Source organism: Xylocopa sonorina, chromosome 4 (assembly GCF_050948175.1).
Source record: "Xylocopa sonorina isolate GNS202 chromosome 4, iyXylSono1_principal, whole genome shotgun sequence".
NCBI classification, from domain to species: Eukaryota; Metazoa; Arthropoda; class Insecta; order Hymenoptera; family Apidae; genus Xylocopa; species Xylocopa sonorina.
The window spans coordinates 11,559,107-11,583,040 of NC_135196.1; the positions used below are offsets into that span (position 1 = coordinate 11,559,107).

A 23,934-nucleotide genomic window follows, 5' to 3' on the forward strand; every position below is an offset into this window, starting at 1 on the left:
GTTATGTATCTACAAATTGCTAGAGATTTTCATTTTAGTATTGCAACGCTAGTTTCTAGCGAAGCAAGACTATCACGTGATCAGTTGAACCGTCATTGTAGTATTTTTTCAAATTTCTATCAATACATGAATTGAATGGATAATATTTTCTCTAAATTTTATTAGATATGTGATATTTCATATACAATATAAATGTAACATACATGTATAGTGTGTCCCAAAAATCGGTAGACATTTAAAAGGTGATTCCTAATGTAATTTTAACCGACCGCTTCCTTTGTGCAAAATTTATCAAGCATTGGAACACGCTATTAAAACATCTATACATTCTCATCGCATTGCTGGGTTTATATAATTTCTTAATTAATAAAAAAGAAAACAATATAGACATGTATATATCTCTGACAACAAGTATAATAGCTATATAAATTACTTTATTTAATTTGTAGGTATTTGGTGCTTAGATTGGTTGGATGTGAAGTCGTGAGTAAGTATACAAAATGTGCTATTGTATATATGTATAAGTTGCTTATCGTAATGAACCTTTAAATATGGTAAATATAATATTAGATATAAAATTTATATAGTAGGAATGTACGTGGATGATGTAATACTACTTCGTAATAATGTATCCGAAGCTTGTGGAGTAGCAGATCCTTTGCGAGAAGAACGTTTGTGAGGATGGATAATAATATTAAGAGGTGGTAGATTTGGATGCTCAATTCGAGTTGGTGAACTGACTCTAGGACGCGATGTTCCTCTTTGCATACCTGTAATTAATATCCGATTATAAATTGCGTTGGATACAGATTTACGGATCAAAATGGTAACGGTTAATGAAATATTGCCTGAATCGTTTGATTCCAAAACATCGTTAAGTTGATAATAGTCAGTCTTTATTAACGAAGGTTCCTCGTAATCTACGAACGCGGTATTATCAAAGGCTTTGTCGTCCTTCAACCGGTTTTGAATTGGGGTAGTAACCGGCGGATCCGTGTAAGTCTGAAAAATCAATAATCTGTCTTCAGATATTTTAAACGTTTCATTAAATCATTCGAGCGATACATCGATCGGTTAGTATTCATGTATGTATATAATTGAAAGTTTTTATTTTTAACTCATTAATATAAACGCGTGTCGCGATCATTCGTCGGAAATGTATAGTAGTATGATTAATCTCTTAATAAATGAAAGATTATATGTCCGTATCACTATTCGATTAACTATACTTGTTATGTTATTTACGATACAAGTCTATGTAAAGTCTACTATCGCAATTAATCCAGTAAACAGTCTATAATCAATTTGCAATTTTGCTTTCATAAATTTTCCTTTTTTATTATTTCTACATCATTGAACGCATTCATATTTGTTTAGCATTGCTTAAAAAGTTACAAAATGACGGTAAAAAAAAAGAAAATTAAATTCTTCGCAAATTAGTAAATTAGTAAGTCGTTTGTAAATTAAAGTGCAACTACATATAGAAACGTAATATCATTAAATTGCCTTAAGTTTTACATGTTCAGTTGGCGTAGTCGAACAGGCACGTTTATGGAATTGTCCACCGCCGATCGTTTCATAAGTGTGTTCCTCCAAATAGTGTCTGGTGGTACCCCGTGGTGTAAGAGCAGCCCACATAACACGGCTGTCTTGCGTAGTATCAGCTGCACAAGGATAACGAACAGCCTCGTTTTGGATTCTTCCGTTTTTTGTTTGCGCTCCAGGTGTTGTATTTGGTATGGAAATCCCGCCACTCTTACCGCTTCTATTACTTTAAAGTAATAACAATTAAAATTATTTCTTTGCTATACACACCTTGTAATTTTTGTTTCTATTATAGAATTTAATCGTCGAACCATCCAACTCGAAAATATAACATCACGAGACAATACTTCAACATAACATAAATTTAAATTTATATTATTTTTTCTTTTACGACTTTTACTAAGAGAAACTGGAAAGTATACTTACAATTTGCATTTCAGGAGTAACGTCGCTAATATGATGCATATGAAAATTACACCGCTGCAGCATGATATTAAAACTAACAACCACGTGTTGTCAAATACCACTCCTAAAATTTTAACAGATGCGCGTGAATACTTTTAATCCGCTACAATAAAAATATGCGTAAGATTTCTACCTTTTAATAGAATATATTATAATGAAACTTCTACCCTCATTTTTCATTAAAATAAATCTACGAAGTGGATTAATATTAAGTAGATTAAATTAGAGTGTATTTATGTTAAATGATCGAATTATAAATAACAGACCTTGCTGAGGCATCTCTATGTATTGAACCCCTTCGGAGCGGCGATCACAGAAATGTTTGCACGGGCTGTCATTCAGATGTGGTGGAAATGATAGTGAATTCGGTTGTGGATAAAAATCGGCGCTTTGTTGAAGAATAGTCGGAAACGGTGGCGGTGGTATGTGAAGAATATCAGGTGGTGGTTCAAGAGTGCACGACGCACAGCTCGAATTATTCATCATTAAATCGAAACCTCTCATCTGCAGAGTCAACATAAAAGCAATAAGAAATTAGTAATTGTCAATTTTCATACATTATACTTATAAGTAAGACACAAGTAAGAATCAGTTAAAAAGCAAACATTTTTCATTTCTTATTCGATTAATTACATATTAAAGTCAGTCACGTATACGAAGGACAGTTACAATATAAAGTAATCATCTTATAGAATAAGTATTGGGGTTTTTCAAATCTGATAAATGATAAAATTCAGCATTTATAAAGTTATTACCCTTCGTTTACCACTTACTCGTTCTTTCAGTTTTCAATACTCGTTCGTATTACCTTCAGTTTAGTTGCAAAAAGCCGGCAAACAATAAAAGTAGCATGTTTCTATTACTTTATACATTTTTAAACACAAAACATGCAACGATAACAGCGTAAGGTGTACTCTTACCATTAAGCGATATCCCCGTATGAAAGTATGAACTATTAGGGTGCCTACTGGCTTCCCCAGAAGAAAAGCGCACGCGTTGTCGTATTGAGCGGTCGAGAAAATTTCGAAACTGGTCTAATCTTTACATCTACTACAATAACAATAATATTCATACATTTGTTCACGAATTAACATCTTATATGTGTTTTTACAAATGTTATACACCTACGTTGCATACAGTTTAACAAGAAAATAATTAACAATATTATTTTTATTAATTTTAACTCTGCTTATTGGGATTGAAACTTTGGAAATTAACAGATTCTATTCTATAAATCATATTGTGAAATTTATATGCTATGTAAATATAATTGATTCAAAATTTTAAGTACAAATATTGTCAGTAGTATAAGGGCGTGTGTAATCAGACAGTAGCGTCGAAAAAATAAATTTTGCATGTATCAATACATACAAAACGTAGAGAAAAGAAATGATATAATATTTAAGAATAAAAATATGCGGAGGATAAGGTTGATATGCGTATGTAAATACACACGTATTATTGATATGTTAATACGGTAAACACTACTAATAATAATGTCAATTATTAGCAAATTTCATTTTTAAACTAGGGGCAGCACGGTATCTAAGCCGCATGGTTCCGGTATTGGTTTGTTGTGAGGAATATTTGGAATGATTTTTATTCAAAGAATATCATATACAGGATATGTACATTAAATGTCCACATTATATATATATATATGTATTAATATATACATTTGTTAATACTATTTAAAATTAATTAATGCTTAAAAGTATTTAAGTCAATGGTTGATTGATGATAGTATTTGATGTAACCTCTGCATCGGTCAGTCGAAAGTATGGAAATAAATCCGTTAAGTATAATTCTTGTAAAAAGTGATAGTAAAGGTGATAGACTTTTATTTCGATATCCGCACGTTGCAAAACATACACGAGATTCTAATCAATGTACTAAAAGGAAGAATCCTTACTCTCTACCTGTTACGGAAGACTTATTGCAGGTAAACTTGATATAAGTAATTGGAATTATAAAAAAAATAGTTTAGTGCTCTTAATTGATTTTGTTAACAGTCTTTACCAGTCTCAACCTCTAACATAAGCAATGGAAATTTAACTGGAGTAACTGACGAGGTATTATCAACGTTGTTTGCCGTTAAACTAGAATTATGTGAACAAAAATTTGAATTGAAAGTGAACGACGTTCGGTTTGTCGGACATCCAACTTTAGTTCCATCTCATGGATTGAAGGAAGTTAATTCCTCGATGCTTTTCAATATAGTTTTTGCTCTTCAAGCACAAGCCAGTCATTCTATAGTAAAATGTTATTATGACTTAAGCAGAAGGTTTGTTGTACTATATTATGAATAACTAATGTGTATGTGGTATGCAGAAAAATCTCAAGTATTATTTATCTTAGGCTAGGTATAGCTTTGAGGCATGAAGAAAAAAGATGTGGATTTTTAACGGAAGAAATAAAAATAATGGTTTCTACGCACGATGAAGTTGCTGCTAGGTATAGATACTTTTTATTTATATTATTTAGTAAAAAGATAATAATCAGAACTTTATGTACATTCATAGATCAGAGGGTGAAAGCGATTGTGATGAATCACCATATGAATTAATATTACAAAGAAGTTCACTTGCACGTGATTTGAAGTCTGTGTTTAGTAGCCTCAGTACTTCTGGTATAATTAATATTATGATTAATAAATGGATACAAGTACGTTTCTGTCTTCCACAAAAGGTTCATCAATCTCATAAGAAAGGATTTGTTATTAACCCAGAAATTATAGACAGGTTAATATCATAGTAAATAATTAAAAATTACAAGTAATGATGAATATTCAATTTCTTATTCCAGATGTTTAAACAGTTTAAGACCTTATCATGGTATATTATTACTCATCGAACCTTTAGATTTATTGGATTCACTACCAATAGATTCTTCTCCAGCGCTTAAATGTTTAATTCAAATGTATAGTCCTCTGAAAAGTCTTCAAACTTTGGCTGCCAATTCTGACTTAACACTTACTCAGGTTTTTCAATTAACTGGTCACTTAATATACTGGGCCAAAGCTACTATAATTTATCCTCTTTGTGAAAGTAATGTTTATGTTGTCTCACCAGATGCTGTTATTACAAATCAATTGCTAGAAACATTTTCTGAAGAGTTTGCAGGACTTTGCCTGCTACAAGTATGTATGAGTCTGTACTATCTAACATTATTTCATGTATATATAGTGTTAAACTTTTTTGGTTCAGGTTCTTAGCGATTTTTCTTTACCGACATCTATAAGTCAAAAATTAAATCCCCTGAGTCAGTCGCAACAACAAACGCAATTAGTAAAAATAATAATATGGTTATTAAAAAATCACTTACTTTTACAATTACATACTTATGTGCAATATATGCCAACTGTTCATGGTCGATTATCATTGGTAAGTTTGAAAGAGATTGCTTTTTAGAATACAAGTTAATCTACTGCATACATTTTTAAGGATGTAAAAGATGAACTAAACCACAATTTAAGTGAAATAACAGAAAGCAATAGTGCGTGGAATTTAAGCGATATTCCAAAAGGTGCTTCAGCTGATGTAAAAGAAGAATTTTCAATAACTCTTCACAAAGAAACAGGAATGTACAATTATCAATCAGAAGATTATGATATTCCTTCTGATGATAAAAAATTACTTGATAGACTGTGCCGTCTTGGTTACTTTAATGGAGGTCATCATTTAGAGGAGATTATGTATTTAGAAAATATTCGTAGATCTCAATTATTGCAAATATTAGATAAATTTCGAGATGTACTAATTACATGTGAATGCGAAGATCCGGCCATAGCACTTTTTTACAGCCAGTTTTGCTCATAACGTTTCGTACTTTGTAAGATATTTATGTATGTATATATAAACATTTAGTTTAGGCTTAGTATACTTTAATACTTATTTATACTATTGTAATAGTCTTCTAATATTTATAAAGAATTTTAGGATATCCTATTTAAAAAAAGTCAAGATAACATTCAAAACTTGATGTATATAAATAACATACAAAGCAAATAATTATCTTAATAAGTACCTGCGTGTATATCATGTAACTTTTCATATAATGAATAAGTTCACAAGTAATTTTAAGTTGTAAATTTGAAATAATTTTTCTAGTAAATGAAGTTTTAAAAAATTCCATTTTAAAGTTAGCTATTTAAAAATTTTTCTTTATTTTTTGTCGAATTAAAAAAATTTGTTACAAAAACTTCTTAATACTTAATTGCTGAATATTTATTTTTACAATAAATGCAACACTAATTACATAATGGTTATATTGCGTTTTAATAAGTAAATAAAGACTAGATGTGTAATGATTGATATATAATTTCGTTTTTGTTCATCTTAATTAATGAGCAATAACTATTAGTAATAAAATAAATCGATACAAATTTAAATATATATAATATACTTATTAAACATTTTATAAACGATATACATATACATATACATGTGTACATATATTTATTGTGCACATTTATTGTGAGAAATTATGCTTACTCTAAACTCTTTAATGTTATGAGAATGTATTACGAGCAACTATAATGAAAGAAATTATTGACTAGAATTTTGAAGAAAACTAGTAAACGATAAATTTGTATAATCTATAAAATAGTGAAAAGTAATTTCTTTTACTTTTTCTTACAAATAAAATTACTTAGAATTGATTAAATCAGCACACATCATTAACTGAATATCAGAAATATACGTTTCGTAGAATATTTGAAATAATAAAAATTTTTTTAAGTACATTTTATGTGTGTCAAATATTTACAATATAACATATTTGTCTTTTTTTCATAATTCGTTTCATCATTTTTAAGAACAATAAACTTCAGTAAACAGTAATACTCTCTTGATTCATTATAATTATGAACTTATCGTCTACGTCAATGTAATGTTGCTTTAGGCTAAAGTACATGAGAATGATGTATATTACAAATTCATAAGTACCGTTGCAATCGCAACTTTATACAAATATATATCTTGCTACAGAAGTTTACTTCATAATATGTTTTTATTTTGTTCTACTAATATTGTATGTATTATCATAGTTTATCCCTTGAATTTTGCATCCTTTTTAATTTCTTCAAAGCACATTTTGCTGCAGTACATTTTGCTATTCTGTAATTTCTTCCAATTCCCTTGAAAGAACCTTTACCAAAAACGTCCACCGTGACCCTAACTCTTCGACCATCAGCTAATTTCTCCGGTTTTCCAAACTTCGCTGTTTCAGGCTCTAATTCCAGTAATTCACGAATCGGGGACTTAGGAACATTAGTACTGAATTGTTCTACAAAATAAAAATATAAAAGTAATGCATCTCATATTCATTTAATTTACAAAGTTTATGTTATGTTCAAATAAAATAAAAAAATAAATTGATTACCAATTTCGTTTTTCATGATGGCATAATAGACACTCCACACTGCATCCAAGGACATTCCGCTATCTAAATAAATTGCACCGGCTAGTGATTCAAAAACATCACCTAATGCTTTTGGTACTTCTACATCTTCAGCTTCTTCACATTCTTCTTCTCCAATTAAATAATACTACAAAAAGGTATAGTAATAAGTATCTAAATTTAAATAACAATTACATTTATAAGTTTAAAGTCTTTACCTCTTCACTAATAGAGTGTCCATTTTCTTCTTGAATCCTAACAAAACGATTTATAACAATACACAAACCAGGAGAAAGATGTCGAAAATATTTATGAAATCCACATCTCACGGCTAAAGAAGCAAATATAGTATTATTAACTAAAGCAGATCGTAAATCTGTTAAAGCACCTGGAGAGTGTTGCCGAGCATCTTCATACAAATGTCTTGTTATTAAATAATCTGGAAACATAGATTTAATTTTAAAGCATACAAAATTATAGTATGAAATAAGGTAAATCCTCTTGTTACCTAAAACTGCGTCTCCCAGAAACTCTAAACGTTGATAACAATCTGTCAATCTATTTGGTTGGTAAGATGCATGAGTAAATGCTTGTAACAGGTAACTAATATCATGAAACTTATATCCTATACTTTTTTCTAACTCTGCATAGCCATCAAGCATCATTTTCAACTCTTGTTCAGGATCAGGTGTATATCGGAGTAAAGGATTTTGTGGTTCTTCCAGTTTTCCATAACGTATCTGTAATAATCGAACTTATTTTAACACATTCGTTTATAACAAGAGCTTAGTTGTAATTTGTGAAGTATTTTAAAGTTTTTCAGAACCCATCACTAATCATAATTACCTGTGTCCATGTTGTTTGATTCTCTTCATTTATTTCTTTTACGTAAGGAGTACTGCCTGGAATTTTTTCTTTTGGTTCTGTTTCTTGTATAATACTGATTTCTTCCGTAGGTAGAACGTGAATTCCCAGCCAAGCCATGAACAGTAATGCGCCTCTGGGTCCGCAAGCAATTAAATAAGCTCCAATTAATGCCTCAACGCAATCGGCAATACTTTTATCAGGAATGCTGTGTTGAGTAATTAAATTGTATGGAATAAAACAACGCATATTATCTAAATTGTTTGAGAGGGTTGTTTCATTGCGGTCAAGTTCATTTTTCATGACACCTAATTTTTGTTCCGTTTCTCGAACGAGTTCAGTTATTTTAAAGGGATTTACAGCTTGTAAAGTTGGGATGTCAGCTTGATTCCATAAAGTGGAAGGTACCCCAGATTCAATTAATGCTTCTTCAAGTTCCTTTGGAACATAATAACAAGGGGGTAACCAATTGTCGTGTGGTTCGAATTTCGTTGCTATCATACTCTCACCTAACATTTTTTGCCTTCCTAATCTATATAAATTTAAATTACTGACCTAAACAGTTTGATTATGTTAGAACAAGTTATTGTGTTTGAATAATATTTGATAATTTTTATAATGAAAATATACCTGTTTAGATCTTAAGTGACTGAGCTTCCCTTCGTGTATATTATCATACGTACAATACAAATAAGTAGTTATGGCATATTTTAAGAACGAATCTCCAATGGTTTCTAAACGTTCTAAGTTAATACCGTCGTTTGCGTTAGACATAGTTAAAGCCTGCAGGATCAAACTGGGACTTGGTCCTGGATGATTTTCTAATTCCGGTTGAAAATCAAAACTGAAAAGGTTACTATCTGAATGATATGTAAATTTCGATTTATTAGAATCTTTCCTTACTAGTTGTAAATTATCGTTATTATTTAATATCTCCTTAGTGAATTTATCAACTACAGTCTCTATATATAGTTTGTGCTTATAGTCTGGCGCACTTCCTGCAGATTTTAAATTAATTGAATTTTTTCTCTTAATTACGATCTTATTCTCGCAGGGTATAAAAGATCCGCTCTGTATTAATTCACGTTCCTTTATTTTAGTAAAGTCATAGTGCGCCTGTCTATGTTTTGCAATCAGTGATTCTTCACTCTCTCTCGAGTACGACCATAAAATATCATCAGCATTTTTTTCAGTTTCTAAGAGATCCAAAATTTTTTTGTTAATTTCTTGCTTTGATATCTGTTTCTCATCTTCTACAGCTTCCGCGACATTTTCTCCCATATAAGAAATTCGTAACCCTCTATTTTCATCTTCACTTTCATCGGAACTATCAGCAAATCCATCGCTATAAATATCATCCGACTCGTAACCATCATAATCTGATTCGAATGCTGGAGATCCATATCGAACATCGCTCCAGTTAAAATCATTTGCTAGGACAGTTACATTCGCGGGGAATGTTGTCAAATAATTTGGTCCAAAATCCACAGAATTCATTGCCATATCACTCGACCAAGTACCAATCTCCAATTCATTTTCAGTATTTGATATTTCTTCTGTTCCCATTGTTTCGTCGTTGTGTAATTGAAATTCATAGTCTTTTCCATTTAAACTATTTTCGTCAGCTTTATGCCCTTTATCTATTATGTTTTCGGATATATTTTGGTATTTATTATTGTCGACCGTATTGGTAGAATTTAGTTGAGCAACTTCATTTCGGGTCGATTTTGCTTTCTCGGATTCTTTAGATTTCTTTAAGACCTCTACTAAACTCCATCCAAAATCTAACGCCGGCCATTCAAAGTCTGAAATGTTTTTTTATTAGTACGTGTCAATTAAATATAATTCTCATTCTGATTATACGTACCGGAATCCAAATTTTCTTGACCCAAATTTATCATTTGCGCAACTTGGCAACGTATTTGGTTGGCAAGTAATAACGCATTAATTCGATATAAAATACAGGGTAAACAAACTGCTTGCCTCCATAACGAGGCTGGAAAAGGATGAATTGCGCATAATTCAGCAACAAGAATTTGTTTCTGTTCCAGATTTTCTCGTTTCGCGCGTTTTGTTTCCTCGCTACTCGTAGGCAGAGCAACACCTTTCCGATTAACATATCTAAGGTATAAAAGCTTTTAATAAATACATGAATAGGATAACAAGGGTATATGTTGCAGGTGTTAACATCTGTGATTACAAGCTTTTATGTTTTTTAAAACTTCCGATAAGACTGAATTTTGAATAGTATTATAAATAGTTTATAGTATTTACCTGGGTGTTAGAAAATTCAATCTAGCCGATGTGTGGTCCACATCTAATAAAGGTTGATCTAAATTTTGTATCTGTATATCATATTTCTTATGATAGTATTCTTCAAAAGTGCTGTAACCTTCACCAGGAAAAGAAGATCTGGGATTTAAATTTGTACAAATTTCAGCAACATAAAAGTACTAAAATAAATGGAAACATATGTTATACTTAATTTATAACAGACTTTATTTTCAAATAACGATTTTAAGCAAAATACCTGAGGTTGGTCTTGACTTCTATACCAAGGCATGATTACCGCATCATGGTACTTCGAGGCATCGAACTTGAAGTTTTTTCTGACTTCTTCGGGGATCTTAGTTGGCACTGTATTTCGATTTTTATATATACATTCTAAAAAATCCCAATCAACAGTAACATCAGATTGTTTATCTGTAAAAAAAAGATTTTGCGTATAATAATGAATATAATTCACGTAGTAACGTTAGTGTTTCTAAAGAGTATTCATAGTTACCTAATTTCACAGGCACAATCATGTATGAGTTCTCTGAAGCATTAGGATCAAAGAGCATTAAATATTGTTGTAATCTTAGTACATTTGTAAAAGTATAATTGAGAAAAGTAGCAATTTTTTCGATTTGCATTTCATTTAAGATTACAGTTTGCTTGCTAAGTTTTAACTTGACATGAACTTCTCCAGATCTAGTATAAATAGGAAATGGACATAACTGAAATAAAAAATTAAGTATCAATCAAAAATATGGAAAGTTCGAACATCAGTAACAATCTTAAAGTTATGATATAAACGACTTTCATATTTTATTTATTACCTTAGGAATTGCTTTCAATGTTATTATACCAAAACCAATAGCCGACTCTTCAGGAGGATAAATACGTCGACCTCTAGTATTCTGTTCTTCAGGCAAAGGGCAACTGAGAACCATGTTAATATGATATAAATAGGAAGGGACTCCAACTATTGGTCTACAATCTGTTAATGCTTCAGCTGTCTGAAAAGTATTGTTCAATATTAAAAGTAAATATAGTCAATTGAAATATAATAAGGTAAACAGTCTGCATTATTATATTTATATTTTTTTGCAAATAAAACCTTTTTATAATAATATTGTCTTCGTTTGGTTGTTCCCGGTCGAGCTTCAGAAAAGTCCACTTTACTTTCATCTGGCAGAGCAGGTACTTCTGCATCTTCTGGTTTAGCTTTAAAATTTTCCTTTCCAATAGGTAACAGATTATCATCTATTTCATTTTTTCTGTGTAAATCAATACATAATTGCAAAGCAGCCATTCGTCTTGCCATAGCTCTATTAGGCATAGGATATGACTAAAAAAAATTTAACAAATGTACATGTTATACTGGAATGTAATAGTCAGTTCTTAGTTATAGTCAGTAAGAAGAAAAAAATGACTTTTACCGATACAACATATTTTACTGGAGAATTTATAGGAAGTCGTAAAGAACATATGTACATAGGTGTATTATCAACATTGATTGTTTGAATAGACCACTCTGGAGTTAATCTTGTGAAAGTGTCACTAGGTAATTTTGCACAGTATCTGTACAAATAAAATTTTGTAGTAATACATAATCACCTTTCAAATTGCAATTATATAAAAATATTATACATATTTTCACTGTTGTACATTTTTATTATTTTACTACCTGTTTACTAACGATATAGCAGAATTAAAAGTAACTTTAGGTGCATCATCTCCGTCAAGTGGTTTATAATGTGGTATCATAGTAGCGTATACATCTGCCTCATTTTCTTCTTCGTCAGATGGTTCGTTATTAGAACATTTTACTAACAAACTCTACAAAATAGATTGATGCTCTTCCATTAAAATTTTCGACTTGGATGGACACAGGTAATGAACCACATTAAATGGCTGATATTAAAACTGGTACACACTGAAGGTCATGAATAAATTAAATCAAGCCAACATTGTAGTCATTAATCAAACATCAGAACCAGTGATCATGTATTTAATTAAGCTTTAGAATATTAATTATTTAAAGTAATTAAATGAAATAATTAATAATATAAAATAATTTCACCTTTTCTATATAGTGATATTGGGCTAGTTGCCACAGATACTCCTTTGATAATTCTTGTGATACTAATAATACATGTAAGGCATCTGCAGCTCTTGCTCGACTCTTACATTGTACATATGATTGATAAGTTTTTGGAAAATCATATCTCATTACAAAGTTACATTTTGGAATATCTATACCTAATAAAGATAAAACAATATTCACATTAACATAACATATTAGTTAAGGAAAATAAATGATTTCGTAGCTATTTAAAAAAATCAATTGATAACAAACCTTCTTCTAAAACTGAAGTCGAAATTAATAAATTACATTCGTGTATTCTGAACCTTTTTAAAACTTCTTCCTGTTTTCTGTGTTCTATTTCTAAATCTTTTGAGTAACTAATATCATCAAAATTCCTTTCAATTGTATAAAGAGGTGATAAAAAATGTAACTCTTCGTCGTGTGTAGATATTTCGTTTAATAAATAAAACAATACTTTTGCTACAAAAGCTTTGTCCACAAAAATCACTCCACAAAGTAAGTCAGGATCAGTGATACCACGTGTATGTCGTTGAGCTTTAGGTGGTTTTCTACAATTTTCTTCATTATTTTTCCAATTACACTCAGATTTCTTAGCTTGCACAAACTTATCTTTAATAATGTTTTCTTTGTTATTTATAAGCAACTTTTGAGAAATAGTTTCATTATTTATTTTATTATCAGAATTATTGTTATCCTTAGCGTAGTATGGTGTATATGTTTTTAGAATTTGTAATAATCTGTGAACCTTTGGAGTAGTATATTTATATATTTTTTCTTTTTCAGATAAAGCTTCAAATACATTATCACACAAAGCTCGTATCTTCACAAAAACGGATGCCACCATATTTAATAACAGATAGTGCCGCTCATAGGGTGTTTTAACTTTTAATTTTTCTGTTAAGATTAATAGAGCAAGTGAAGCACGATCTGCACACCATGGTCCAAGTGTTTCTAATATGTACAATAAATCTTGCATCATCTCAAATGGTTTTTCTGTAGGATCTGGTATTTTTTGAATATCTTCGTAGAATTCTTCATTATAAATTTCAGTCGGGTCATAACGATGATCACGTAGAAATTCAATAGCATGTAATATATAATTTTCAATCATAATATGTAATTCTTCTTTTTCACCCTTAGAATATTCCACTATGTATTCTTTAGGTTTTGGACTATACCTATTTAAGGAATCACAGTTAATTAAATAAAATGCATAAAAAAGCACAAATTCAATACAGTGTTGTAGAACTGAAGTTAAAATATCTCATAAAATAGTTAATTAGCATAAAGAACATAAAGGCAGCCCTGAAATCTCTGAAATACCTTTGTGCTCAGAATATATAATGTAATAAAAGTATATTTACCGTAATATAAATAATATATCACTAGCTGTTTCAACTTCACATTGAAATGTAGCTTCTACTTTTTCTATTTCAAGTCCTAATCTTCCAGGTTCTTGTGTTAAATTAAACAACGGCACAGCTAATCCAATAATTCTAGGAACATTTTCATAAGATAAAATTGTTTGTAAAATAAATTTTAACTTGTTATCATCTACAAATTTATGGCACTCATCAACTATGACTAGATTTATCTGATGTGGTAAAATCTTTTTCTCTACTAATAATTGTGCGCATGTTTCAGAAGTTGTAATTAGTACCTAAAAGAGAGAAACTATTATAAACAAGTAATGGGAAAAATAACATTCTAATATGAAAAAACATCAGTGTTTCTTACATGAGAATTTTGAAATCTTTCTAGAAACTCTGCGTTCGAACAGGTATCGCATAATAATATTTTCAAATCTGTTAGTTGCTGTATATAACTTGCCCTTATTGCACATTTTTCCTGGTCAGTCAGTATGTACAACGATCGTTTTCCTCCGTTAATCAACGACCTGAAGAAGTAATGTATATTATGCTATTTAAAATTTCGATTACGAACAAAAATCAATCGTAGAGATTTAACATTACCTTCTATTATTCGTAGCAAATTCCTGAATCAATTTTATAACAATAAATGTCTGCTCATAATTTTTCCCCAGACAAACAATAATGTCTTTACTTTTAGCGGTATAAAATAACTCTACCTGTGACAACATTTTCATTTAAAATGATACCGTTTAACGTTTTCATTTAAAAAGCGAACATCTAAGTAATTGAACGGAAAAATTCTTACTTGATATTCTCTTGGTGTAAAAGATTTTGTATAAATCTGATCGTTCAGTGGAAATGCCATGGAATATAGCGTTACTTCTACTATCTTACTAAGATAAAAATGTTACTTTCAAGCTACGGCGTGAATTACTTGTAATTATATACGTTTAGCATTTATTATTTAGATTTTAATTAAATCTTAATTTAAGGTTAGGCTAGAGCGACTACAATACATAATTGTCATGTTCTTGAATATGCACCGCGTACGCACATGTGCATTATGATTGCGCTATAAATCGAGATCTGATTGGTAGACTGTGCTCATCTAAAGTTTATCTACACTTTAATAAATATTATCTATTATTTCTCAAAACATTCTACACATATACGTACGGAAGAGACAAAGAGAGGGGGAGAGACAACAATTTTTCAAGATTAATAATGCATGTAAATTGTTCATACTGAATATCTATAAAAATATATAATCAATGTACGATATATTTTATTATCATCCATTTTTATTTTATAATCTTCTATACAATATATATAGATAATATTTATATAGAATCAACATAAACATATCTAATGAAAACAATATCAATTTTTATTGGAACAATCGATAAATCATTTTTATAATTTTACAATTGAATCGATCGATCAGTTCGCTATCTTACTATCGATATAACAAGCCTCGACAACTTCAATCCGAAGTTCTTTCTAGCTGTATTGCGCTGCAGGTGAGTGTAAATTTCCGCCTGTTCACTTTCTAATTTAATAATAATGCAGCATAGTCGACTTTGTGAAAATAAGTATTGCTATAACTGCATCTTATGCTATCCAGAGTATTATTTTTTATAAATAAAGTAGTCTCCTTTTAAATTAAATATGGTTCTTTCAATATCACGTGTCAATGTAAATCGTTCATTTCGTCTGATTTGTTCGTACACCCGTATTTTACACTTTTTGTTGTAATGTCGCGTGATTTCTTCTTTATTTCAGTCTATTTATGTATTTAAAGTTCAAAATGGAATGCATTTCAAACATTTATATTCGTTTAAATATTATTTTTTGTGTGTAAATGTATATGCATAAATAAATACGTATATATGTATAATTATTTGTCGTTTGTGTAACGATAAAGTAAAATTTTTACGTAAATATATTGGACGAATTAGAAACACTAAATTGTACCTTATCAATACTTTTTTTTTAGACTGAGCAAACATGCAGTTACATATCAGAGGTGAACACACGACTGTGGTCGACTCGCATGAAAATGAAACCATTGCAGAGTTGAAGGTAATAATTTCATTTGAGAATATGATTCTTTGGTTTAAGAAAATTCAATATTTAGTTTTATTAAATATGTGTACAATTACGAGTGAAAGAACATTTATATCCTATTAACTAATTTATATGTGTTTAGTTAATTGCGTCGATATGATAATTCAGAGTCAGACTATTATGTCTCTGGAAGGAGCAACGACGCGATATTAAAAGGCAAATTTATGAGCTGGTGGTTAAATAAAATTATTATTAATCATCATTCGCAATTGTTTGTCAACAGCCATAATTTTAATTTCAAATTTCAATAAGAGATTTAAAATGATGAACTACATTTTTGTAATTGTTTTGTAGAAAAAGATTGTAGGCCTTGATGGTGCTGCAAATACAGAATTCAACCTGTATTGTTCTGGCCTTTTATTGCAAAATGATGCTCTGGTGGGAGATCTTACATCAAACGTTCTGGAGTTAACAGTTTCTCTTCCTGGTGGTAAGTTATATATAAAAAGATTGTAAATTCTTATGATTCATCTATCTCGTCATTTTTTAGGTTGCTACGATGCATTCTCTGCTAACGTAAGCGTATTTTATTGAAGGTGTTCTATGTGAAGTGCTATATGATGTACAAAAAACAGATTCATATCTCAAATGAACTTATCTTTGATAAGAACTTATGTTTCAAAGCACTTCACATAGATTCCTATCGCTACGCGGTATTTTTTAGTGCGAGAATAATCATTGCAACAGATGTACAAATAATGCAATGGATAAATGTTATCTTAATATTTTAGGTAAGGTGCATGGATCCTTAGCCCGTGCTGGAAAAGTAAAGGCGCAAACTCCAAAGGTAATTGCATTATGTGTTTTAATGAAAAGAAAATGAATGGTTAAGGTAATGTTTATTTCTCTTTGATAAACGTCTAAGGTATATCTGATATATTGTTACAAGTTAAGAAAATCGTTTACGAATTTCGTTTCTGTACGTTCGATCTTTTTCATTTACATTTTATAGAAATTTTGTAAAAATATTCGTCATCCATCTTTATGCAGGTGGAAAAACAAGAAAAGAGTAAAAAGAAAACTGGTCGCGCTAAGAGGCGGATTCAATACAACCGAAGATTCGTTAATGTAGTCCAGACTTTCGGTCGTCGACGTGGACCGAACGCTAACTCAAATTCGTAATTCTATATACTTCCATGCATTTTATGATTATGAGAATAAAATAATAAATTGGACATAACATCATTTTTTATTTCTATTTCACTTAATTGTAATTATATTGCAATTTATTCTAATTTACTATTGTTACGGATTTGAAATTGGCGCTACTAGATATTTAAACTAATGAAATTGAACTACTAGCGCCATCTCTGTAAAAAGTGCTCAAACTGGTCGCACATCGTTATCGACAGCGAAGTGAACTACTGAAAACTGGTGGCGCCTTCTCTCGGAGGAATGGTGAAACTAATCGGCAACTAGTTTCAGTACTTTTCGAACAGTTGGCGCCACTAGCTGTACGTAGTTTACTTCACTGTCGATAACGATGTGCGACCAGTTTGAGCACTTTTCACAGAGATGGCGCCACCAGTTCCAAAGTAGTTGTTTCAAAAATTGGATTATCTTATGTATATATAAATATTTTCATATGCTTTTAGATAAAATAAAGAACGCATGAGTTCGTCTTTTATATATATTTTTTTTTATAACCGAATAGCTAAAGATATTGATAATAAAAATTAATTCAGAAAATGTTGAACTTAAAAACATTGAAAAATGTATTTGATAATTCTTTTAGTACACTAATTATACATATATCATTTTTTCTTTATACAACAATATTAACAAATTATACAAATTCATTTATTGCATTCATACTTATTTCGCATTCGTACTTTAAATAATATACTAAATAGTCACATTGTTTACATTTATTGCATCAGATATATACATACTATCTGAAAGATCTCCTTCGTTACTAAATTTTCATGAATACTTCCTTTCACTTTTATTTCAGTTCTGACAAATGGTTTATAAAATAATTATATTTACTAAAAAATGTTTGTAATATTAATAAGATGTAAAAAAGAAGAGCATTCCTGTAGACATAATGTGAGAAAGTAATTTAAGAGAACTTCATATAGTATTTATATCTTTTTACAAATACACAATTTATATTTATTCTATGCAATATCGTTAAATTTAGAGAAGAATAAAACATTTGCAAAATGCTTTTCTTCTCTAATTAACAACAATTTCAGTTTTCACTGATATTTGATTACTCGAGGATTATTAATCTATTAAAATAGTTAATTATACAGTTGTATTGCAATAATAATCCCTTCAAATTAATTTTATACATGTAATTTTGAATTAAAATCAAAGGATCAAATTCTAAATAAAAAAATTTACATGATTATTTAATAAATACTCAAATTGTGTTTGCATACTACTATTCTGTGTATGCCAACTGTTATTTAAATTGAAATTGAACTATTGCAGTACCAAAAATAGAAATTATTCAAATATTTTCACATTTCGCACGATTTATATTTCGTTTAAGATAACGTCGGTGTACTTTTTATCTCCACCTTTTAATATTGAGCAAGAAGATTTCCAATGTCTTTGCAAAGGGTTGCAAAATCTGGTCTCTGATGGCTTTGTAAATGCCAACAGGGATACATTAGTTTTACATAAATTGCCTGTGGACAGGTAGATGGACAAGGAAGACGAGTGCCTCTTTCTAACGCAGCCAATAGTTCAGTGCTTCCTTTTTCTTGTTCGTTTTGAAGACGTTCTGTACTTGTATCGAGGCCGGGTAAACGTGGTTCTTCTCCAAAGGCAAATGTTTCGTACATCGTTACGCCAAAAGACCATACATCTGATCGAGTAGAAAATTTTCCATCTCTAATACTTTCAGGGGCGTACCTTAAAACAGAAAGGATTTGAATCTCCTAAATTATCGGGATTGAAATTTGGCATCGTTTCAGGAATACATAAAAAAATGAATTTTAGTTACGGTACTTACCATTTAATAGGAAGACCACGATCAGTTTGCAAAATATAATAATCATTTTTCCCGGTAACTTGAGCTAGTCCAAAATCACTGATTTTAACTTTATTTTCGTCAGCAACTAAAATATTTCTTGCGGCAAGATCTCTGTGAACGATACTCTTGCTACCCAAATAGTCCATCCCTGTCGCTATATCTAAAGCAAAACCTAATAATCTCTTGTGTGTCAATTCTTGTTTGTGAATCGCCAAATAACTTTGTAATGAACCGTGTTTTACATATTCCATTACTAGACAAACCTCAGGTTCTGATATTACTCCGAGAATCTCTACTACATTTGGATGTTTCAAAGTCTACAAGTATATTAAACAATTCTAAGTATATTAATTGTTCATTATATTTTCAATAACTTAACTAGACCATTAAATAACCAGTTTACCTTCATTATAGAAATCTCTCTTTCAAAATCTCTTATATCTGCTTCAATAGCTCTAGTTTTCAACTTTTTTATAGCAACCTGTTGTGGTTCAATATCTTTTCCGTTTTCTCTTTCCAATGTGCCCTTATAAACTTCTCCATAAAAACCTTGGCCAATTCTGCCTTGTAAAATTACATTACAGTCGATATCCAGCTCATAAATGCCTTGCATTTGGCCTAAAGAACCACTGCTACTATCTCCAGATCCACAATCCGCTTCTGTTCCAGGTTCACTCCCCATTACCTATTTCCATATTGGTACTTTTTAATTTTCCAATTCATAGTTTTATCAGAGGACAGCAAGAATAGGACCCTTGTCTCGGATTACTTAATTCTTAACACGTTATTACCTCTGATTTTGTTTTTAATTATTTAATTATTTTATTACCTCATTTAAATCACTGTGACGCCCTATTCGGAGAGCTTGAGTAGAGTGTTCGATACTGTCCATATTAGGAATGTTATTTTGAGAGATTGAACAACCTTCTGAATCTCTTCTGGCATTAGACAGCCAACCTAAATATGCAGACAAATCTTCTGTGCTATTTACATAGTTCTCATTTGTGCTTATTAAACCCTGCATACCTAAAGTTAAAATAAAATGAGTATGTAAAGATTTTATTAAAACAATTTTACCATTGTGAATCATTTATATATCTTACTATCATCAGTATCATTCCAGGGAAGACTTGTATCGTCTGTAAAAACACAACTACTTCTTGACTTACTGTTTATTGATCTATTATCACTGGAATCAGAGTTATCTTGGTCAAATTTTTTCAATTCAGAACTAAAAGATTTGGGGAAAGCTGTCGCATAAGCATGACTTCTGCGAGAATTATATACTTGATACAAAATTTGATTTATATCTCTCATAATTGCCTGGGGTTGCTTTCTAGTGCCACTCGAGTCACCCCAACACTCAAGCATTAACCTATAAACTTCTGTAGGACAACCATTTGGATTAGGTAAACGCTTCCCAGAATCATAGTATTTTTTCATGGCAGTTGCATTCCGAAATTCTTGTAATGTTGCTCCTCTAAAATGAAGTAGTATCAAATTATATTAATATATGTCTCAAGATAATACCGAATTACAATTATATTTGTGAGAATGCACGTTTTTTTATATTTAGTGAGTTTACCTAGCAAATATTTGCCAAATTGTTGTTCCAACAGCCCATACATCTGCTTGAAAACTGTATCTAGCCGATTCTGGATCGTTATAAGTCTCTGGAGGTAACCAATGAATATCTGTTTCTGTATATACAAATATTCCAGGATCGGCAAGTTTTACTACGAAACTGTTATTAGTATGGGCATGTACCAGTAATTTATTGCACCTAATGTTACCATGGACCACACCATTCTCTTCAAGATGCCAAAGGGCAGTAGCTAGACAGGCCGTTGCTTCTACCATGTCTACAGTTTTGATAGTTTGAGAAGAAGAACTACGTAAATACTCATCAAGAGGACCATGTCGTACTAATTCAAGAAGCATTCCAATGGATGGAGTTACTGTTAAGCCATACAATCTAGTAGAAGATATAAATTATTATAGTATCATAAAAAAACAAGAATTTTCTTCTTATTATTTCTTTGAACAATTTCAATGTTTATATCATTTACCTGACAAGAGTTCCCGAACGTAGTTGAGACCATTTGCCAGCAAGTTCCAAAAATTCTTTTGTATAATTTGCCTCTTCATCTTGTTTTAAAATTTTTAGAGCAACCTCTAACTTTTTCCCTTTAGTTAATCTCCAAATTGCTCTATGAAGTGTTGTTGGTGAATGTTGTTGATTCCTAACAATTTTTAAGAAAGGCTTGTAAATTTCTAATTGATTTTGAGGTACACAACGCGGACCAGTTTTTAAAACAGAAGCGACAATTTCTTCGTCTGCTGCAACTTCGCTAACTGCACTTTCAGGAGCACAAAGTAACAGTGATGATTTATCTAAATAAAACGAATTAGTGACATCAATAACTTTATCTTCTCCAATTTCTTTTAAGAGTACGTGTTAGAGTAAAAAAGAAAGCATAATTTATTTAATATACCATATTCTGAAGGTGGTAAACATTCAGAAAGATATGACTGTTCTTCAGAATTTTGAAAGGATGAGATACATTGTGCCAAGGAATTGTACCGACCAGGAACACCAGAAATAATGAAATCATCCGATGGAATCCTTTCTTCTATCCTTTTTGAAAATAGCTTTCCTTCTTTATTACATGCATCTAAATAATATACATTGTATTCCGTTTCGCTTTCTCTAAGTAGATAAGAACCTGGTTTATTAGCACGTTTTTGTTGAAGTTTTGTATATGCAAATTCCTGTCTAAAATTAAATCCCAATTTTGTCATTTTTGTATACCTTATACTATAACTATACTAGAAACAGAATAAGTAATAATCTTACCCAACTGGACCATGGCATTTTAATTTATGTAATCTTTCCAAAGAAGGAATGACTATTTCTCCACATAAATTAAATGTCCATTTAACTGCTAGACGATAGTAACCGTCTAGTGCAGAAACAAAGGACATTAAAAACGCATTCTTCGAAAATTTTAGGTATGAAGGTATACCATTTTTTCTTGATATTTCCACTGTATTGTCTTGCCTAAAAAATAATAAAAATATATAATAATAATATTATCTTATATAATAATAATATATAAAGCTCATTTTAGGAGAATCTTAAATCCAAATGAAAAAATTCTATTATATCTAATCAGAGAAAAGTGATGTAGTTCTGTTTTTATTCTTAACAATATTTGTTTTGCAATTGTAACAATACTTGTTTAGACAATACTTGTTTAGTAATCAATTTAAAGACCTGATAGAAACAAAACACAAATCCTCAATTGCACATAATGTAATCCATGAAGTACCAATTGTTTCACAATATTTCACTTCATCTACATTGACTCTTAAAGTTACTTTTGCTGGCACATTTTGAAGGCCTCTATCCATTAAAGCTTCATACTCTTCGTATGGGTAATTTGGTGCCATACATTCAAATTGTTTTAAATACTGTTCTTTAACGTAATTTGCATCATATCCAGATATTTTACAAAGTGCATTATGAATTGGTTTCTTAATGAAAAATGCATGCCGTTTTATACATTCCTTCGGAATATACTTTCGATATTCTGATTCCACTGTTTCCCTCGGCACTCCTTTTTCTAACATTACTCTATAAATTGGCAAGAAAAAAATGAATTAAAATATTAAATAAAAGTTGGACTCCAATTAATAATACCCAAAGAAGATCGTTATTTTTTTACTTATGTATTGTATACAAACCTATACATGTCAGTAACGCCAAGACCAATCAACTCTTGTTTATGTCTCTCGTAAACAATATCTGGCACTTTATTATCCATAACATCTGAACGTGCTTGTTGAAAATAATAATCATAGGCATTCACATCAACCAGTTTTAACCTGTGTAAGCTCGATGGTTTAAATCTCAGTCTAAAGTCAAACTTATTTTTACCTTTAATTTCCAAATTGTATGCTAACGGATACCAAAGTTTTGTATAATGATTTCGAAGAGCAAAAAGGTGTCTAGTGACCGGACCTATTCTCAGTAATTTACAGACCTGAAAAATGAATTATTACACTGTTACGTTACCCTTAAAGTACTAACATTCACATATACCCTTTTCATATATTATCTCAAATGTTAATAATTCATTATACTCTTTACTGGTACATAAAACATGAAATTGGCTAATTTGTTTAATCCAAGAAGTGATGAATGCCAAAGTAACAAGAAACATACAGCTTTGAAATTATTTTTACCTTAATACAAAGATCTTCAATCGTTTGTCCATAAGTGATTGTAAGACTTAATTCCTTTTCTTCAGTTGCAACGTAAACGATCGCCAAACGATCGTTGTCCATTCTTAAGAAAAGTTTTACACGTTCTTTTCACATTTTGTTACTTCGGTTCTCCATAGCATACTGTTTATTTACAATCTGAGTACCCATCAACGCGCATGTCAACGATAGACAAGAACCAGAGGCGAAGACCGGAAAACAGTGAGGACACCACTGGGGAATTTAATCTTTATTTCAAACACAAAGGGAATTTAATCTTTATTTCATCTTAACATCTGATTATTCGAAATCTGTTTGAGTCGACTTTGCAAATATTTACCTACACATATAGCATGATAATCTTTTATATAATATGTCGAAAATTATATTGTAAAGATATATTTCAGTGAATTTTTAAGTTACTCAATTTTGTATTTCATTCACATTTACTGCTCGTTATTAGAGTAATGGTATAAATTATATGAAATAAAAAATACAAAGACATTTGTTCTTTTCCTAAACCTATGAAACTA

General features: G+C 30.5%; 5 protein-coding genes across 8 annotated transcripts; 2 read left to right on the forward strand and 3 right to left on the reverse strand.

Annotated features, from left to right (window-relative positions):
- Nucleotides 1-423: 423 nt before the first annotated feature.
- LOC143422998 (uncharacterized) lies at nucleotides 424-3,055 on the reverse strand. 3 transcript variants are annotated; one of them, XM_076894028.1, is made up of 5 exons: nucleotides 2,931-3,055; nucleotides 2,277-2,514; nucleotides 1,972-2,074; nucleotides 1,519-1,771; nucleotides 424-1,002 (listed from the first exon to the last, which is right to left on the reverse strand). In XM_076894028.1, the coding sequence occupies exons 1-5, from the start codon at nucleotides 2,931-2,933 to the stop codon at nucleotides 580-582; spliced, it is 1,020 nt and encodes a 339-aa protein (XP_076750143.1). In that variant the 5' UTR covers nucleotides 2,934-3,055; the 3' UTR covers nucleotides 424-579. The 3 variants fall into 3 exon arrangements, with proteins under 3 accessions (XP_076750143.1, XP_076750141.1, XP_076750142.1); XM_076894026.1 differs by having other exon boundaries at nucleotides 1,507-1,771; XM_076894027.1 differs by lacking the exon at nucleotides 2,931-3,055 and adding an exon at nucleotides 2,777-2,918 and having other exon boundaries at nucleotides 1,507-1,771.
- A 618-nt stretch (nucleotides 3,056-3,673) lies between these two features.
- Nucleotides 3,674-5,951, forward strand: Nprl3 (GATOR complex protein Nprl3). Its single transcript, XM_076894012.1, has 7 exons — nucleotides 3,674-3,952; nucleotides 4,023-4,294; nucleotides 4,369-4,464; nucleotides 4,533-4,751; nucleotides 4,816-5,149; nucleotides 5,217-5,393; nucleotides 5,454-5,951. The coding sequence occupies exons 1-7, from the start codon at nucleotides 3,791-3,793 to the stop codon at nucleotides 5,826-5,828; spliced, it is 1,635 nt and encodes a 544-aa protein (XP_076750127.1). The 5' UTR covers nucleotides 3,674-3,790; the 3' UTR covers nucleotides 5,829-5,951.
- A 968-nt stretch (nucleotides 5,952-6,919) lies between these two features.
- Nucleotides 6,920-15,176, reverse strand: Dcr-1 (Endoribonuclease Dcr-1). The gene is made up of 20 exons (XM_076893964.1): nucleotides 14,828-15,176; nucleotides 14,623-14,738; nucleotides 14,387-14,546; nucleotides 14,014-14,309; nucleotides 12,899-13,827; nucleotides 12,623-12,801; nucleotides 12,227-12,378; nucleotides 11,979-12,120; nucleotides 11,657-11,887; nucleotides 11,376-11,555; nucleotides 11,060-11,273; nucleotides 10,805-10,977; nucleotides 10,549-10,727; nucleotides 10,142-10,395; nucleotides 8,905-10,079; nucleotides 8,257-8,829; nucleotides 7,919-8,150; nucleotides 7,629-7,849; nucleotides 7,393-7,558; nucleotides 6,920-7,296 (listed from the first exon to the last, which is right to left on the reverse strand). The coding sequence occupies exons 1-20, from the start codon at nucleotides 14,885-14,887 to the stop codon at nucleotides 7,052-7,054; spliced, it is 5,877 nt and encodes a 1,958-aa protein (XP_076750079.1). The 5' UTR covers nucleotides 14,888-15,176; the 3' UTR covers nucleotides 6,920-7,051.
- A 341-nt stretch (nucleotides 15,177-15,517) lies between these two features.
- Rps30 (ribosomal protein S30) lies at nucleotides 15,518-17,329 on the forward strand. Its single transcript, XM_076894044.1, has 5 exons — nucleotides 15,518-15,542; nucleotides 16,019-16,104; nucleotides 16,444-16,579; nucleotides 16,881-16,936; nucleotides 17,140-17,329. Exons 2-5 carry the CDS (start codon nucleotides 16,030-16,032, stop codon nucleotides 17,269-17,271), a joined length of 399 nt encoding a protein of 132 aa, XP_076750159.1. The 5' UTR covers nucleotides 15,518-15,542; nucleotides 16,019-16,029; the 3' UTR covers nucleotides 17,272-17,329.
- Nucleotides 17,330-18,552: 1,223 nt separating this feature from the next.
- Nucleotides 18,553-23,583, reverse strand: Hop (tyrosine-protein kinase hopscotch). 2 transcript variants are annotated; one of them, XM_076893978.1, is made up of 13 exons: nucleotides 23,384-23,583; nucleotides 23,076-23,181; nucleotides 22,883-22,976; nucleotides 22,413-22,772; nucleotides 21,993-22,196; nucleotides 21,631-21,911; nucleotides 21,205-21,529; nucleotides 20,721-21,110; nucleotides 20,239-20,615; nucleotides 19,965-20,161; nucleotides 19,539-19,820; nucleotides 19,115-19,452; nucleotides 18,553-19,014 (listed from the first exon to the last, which is right to left on the reverse strand). In XM_076893978.1, exons 1-13 carry the CDS (start codon nucleotides 23,483-23,485, stop codon nucleotides 18,681-18,683), a joined length of 3,390 nt encoding a protein of 1,129 aa, XP_076750093.1. In that variant the 5' UTR covers nucleotides 23,486-23,583; the 3' UTR covers nucleotides 18,553-18,680. The 2 variants fall into 2 exon arrangements, with proteins under 2 accessions (XP_076750093.1, XP_076750092.1); XM_076893977.1 differs by having other exon boundaries at nucleotides 22,883-23,181.
- Between the last annotated feature and the right edge of the window lie 351 nt (nucleotides 23,584-23,934).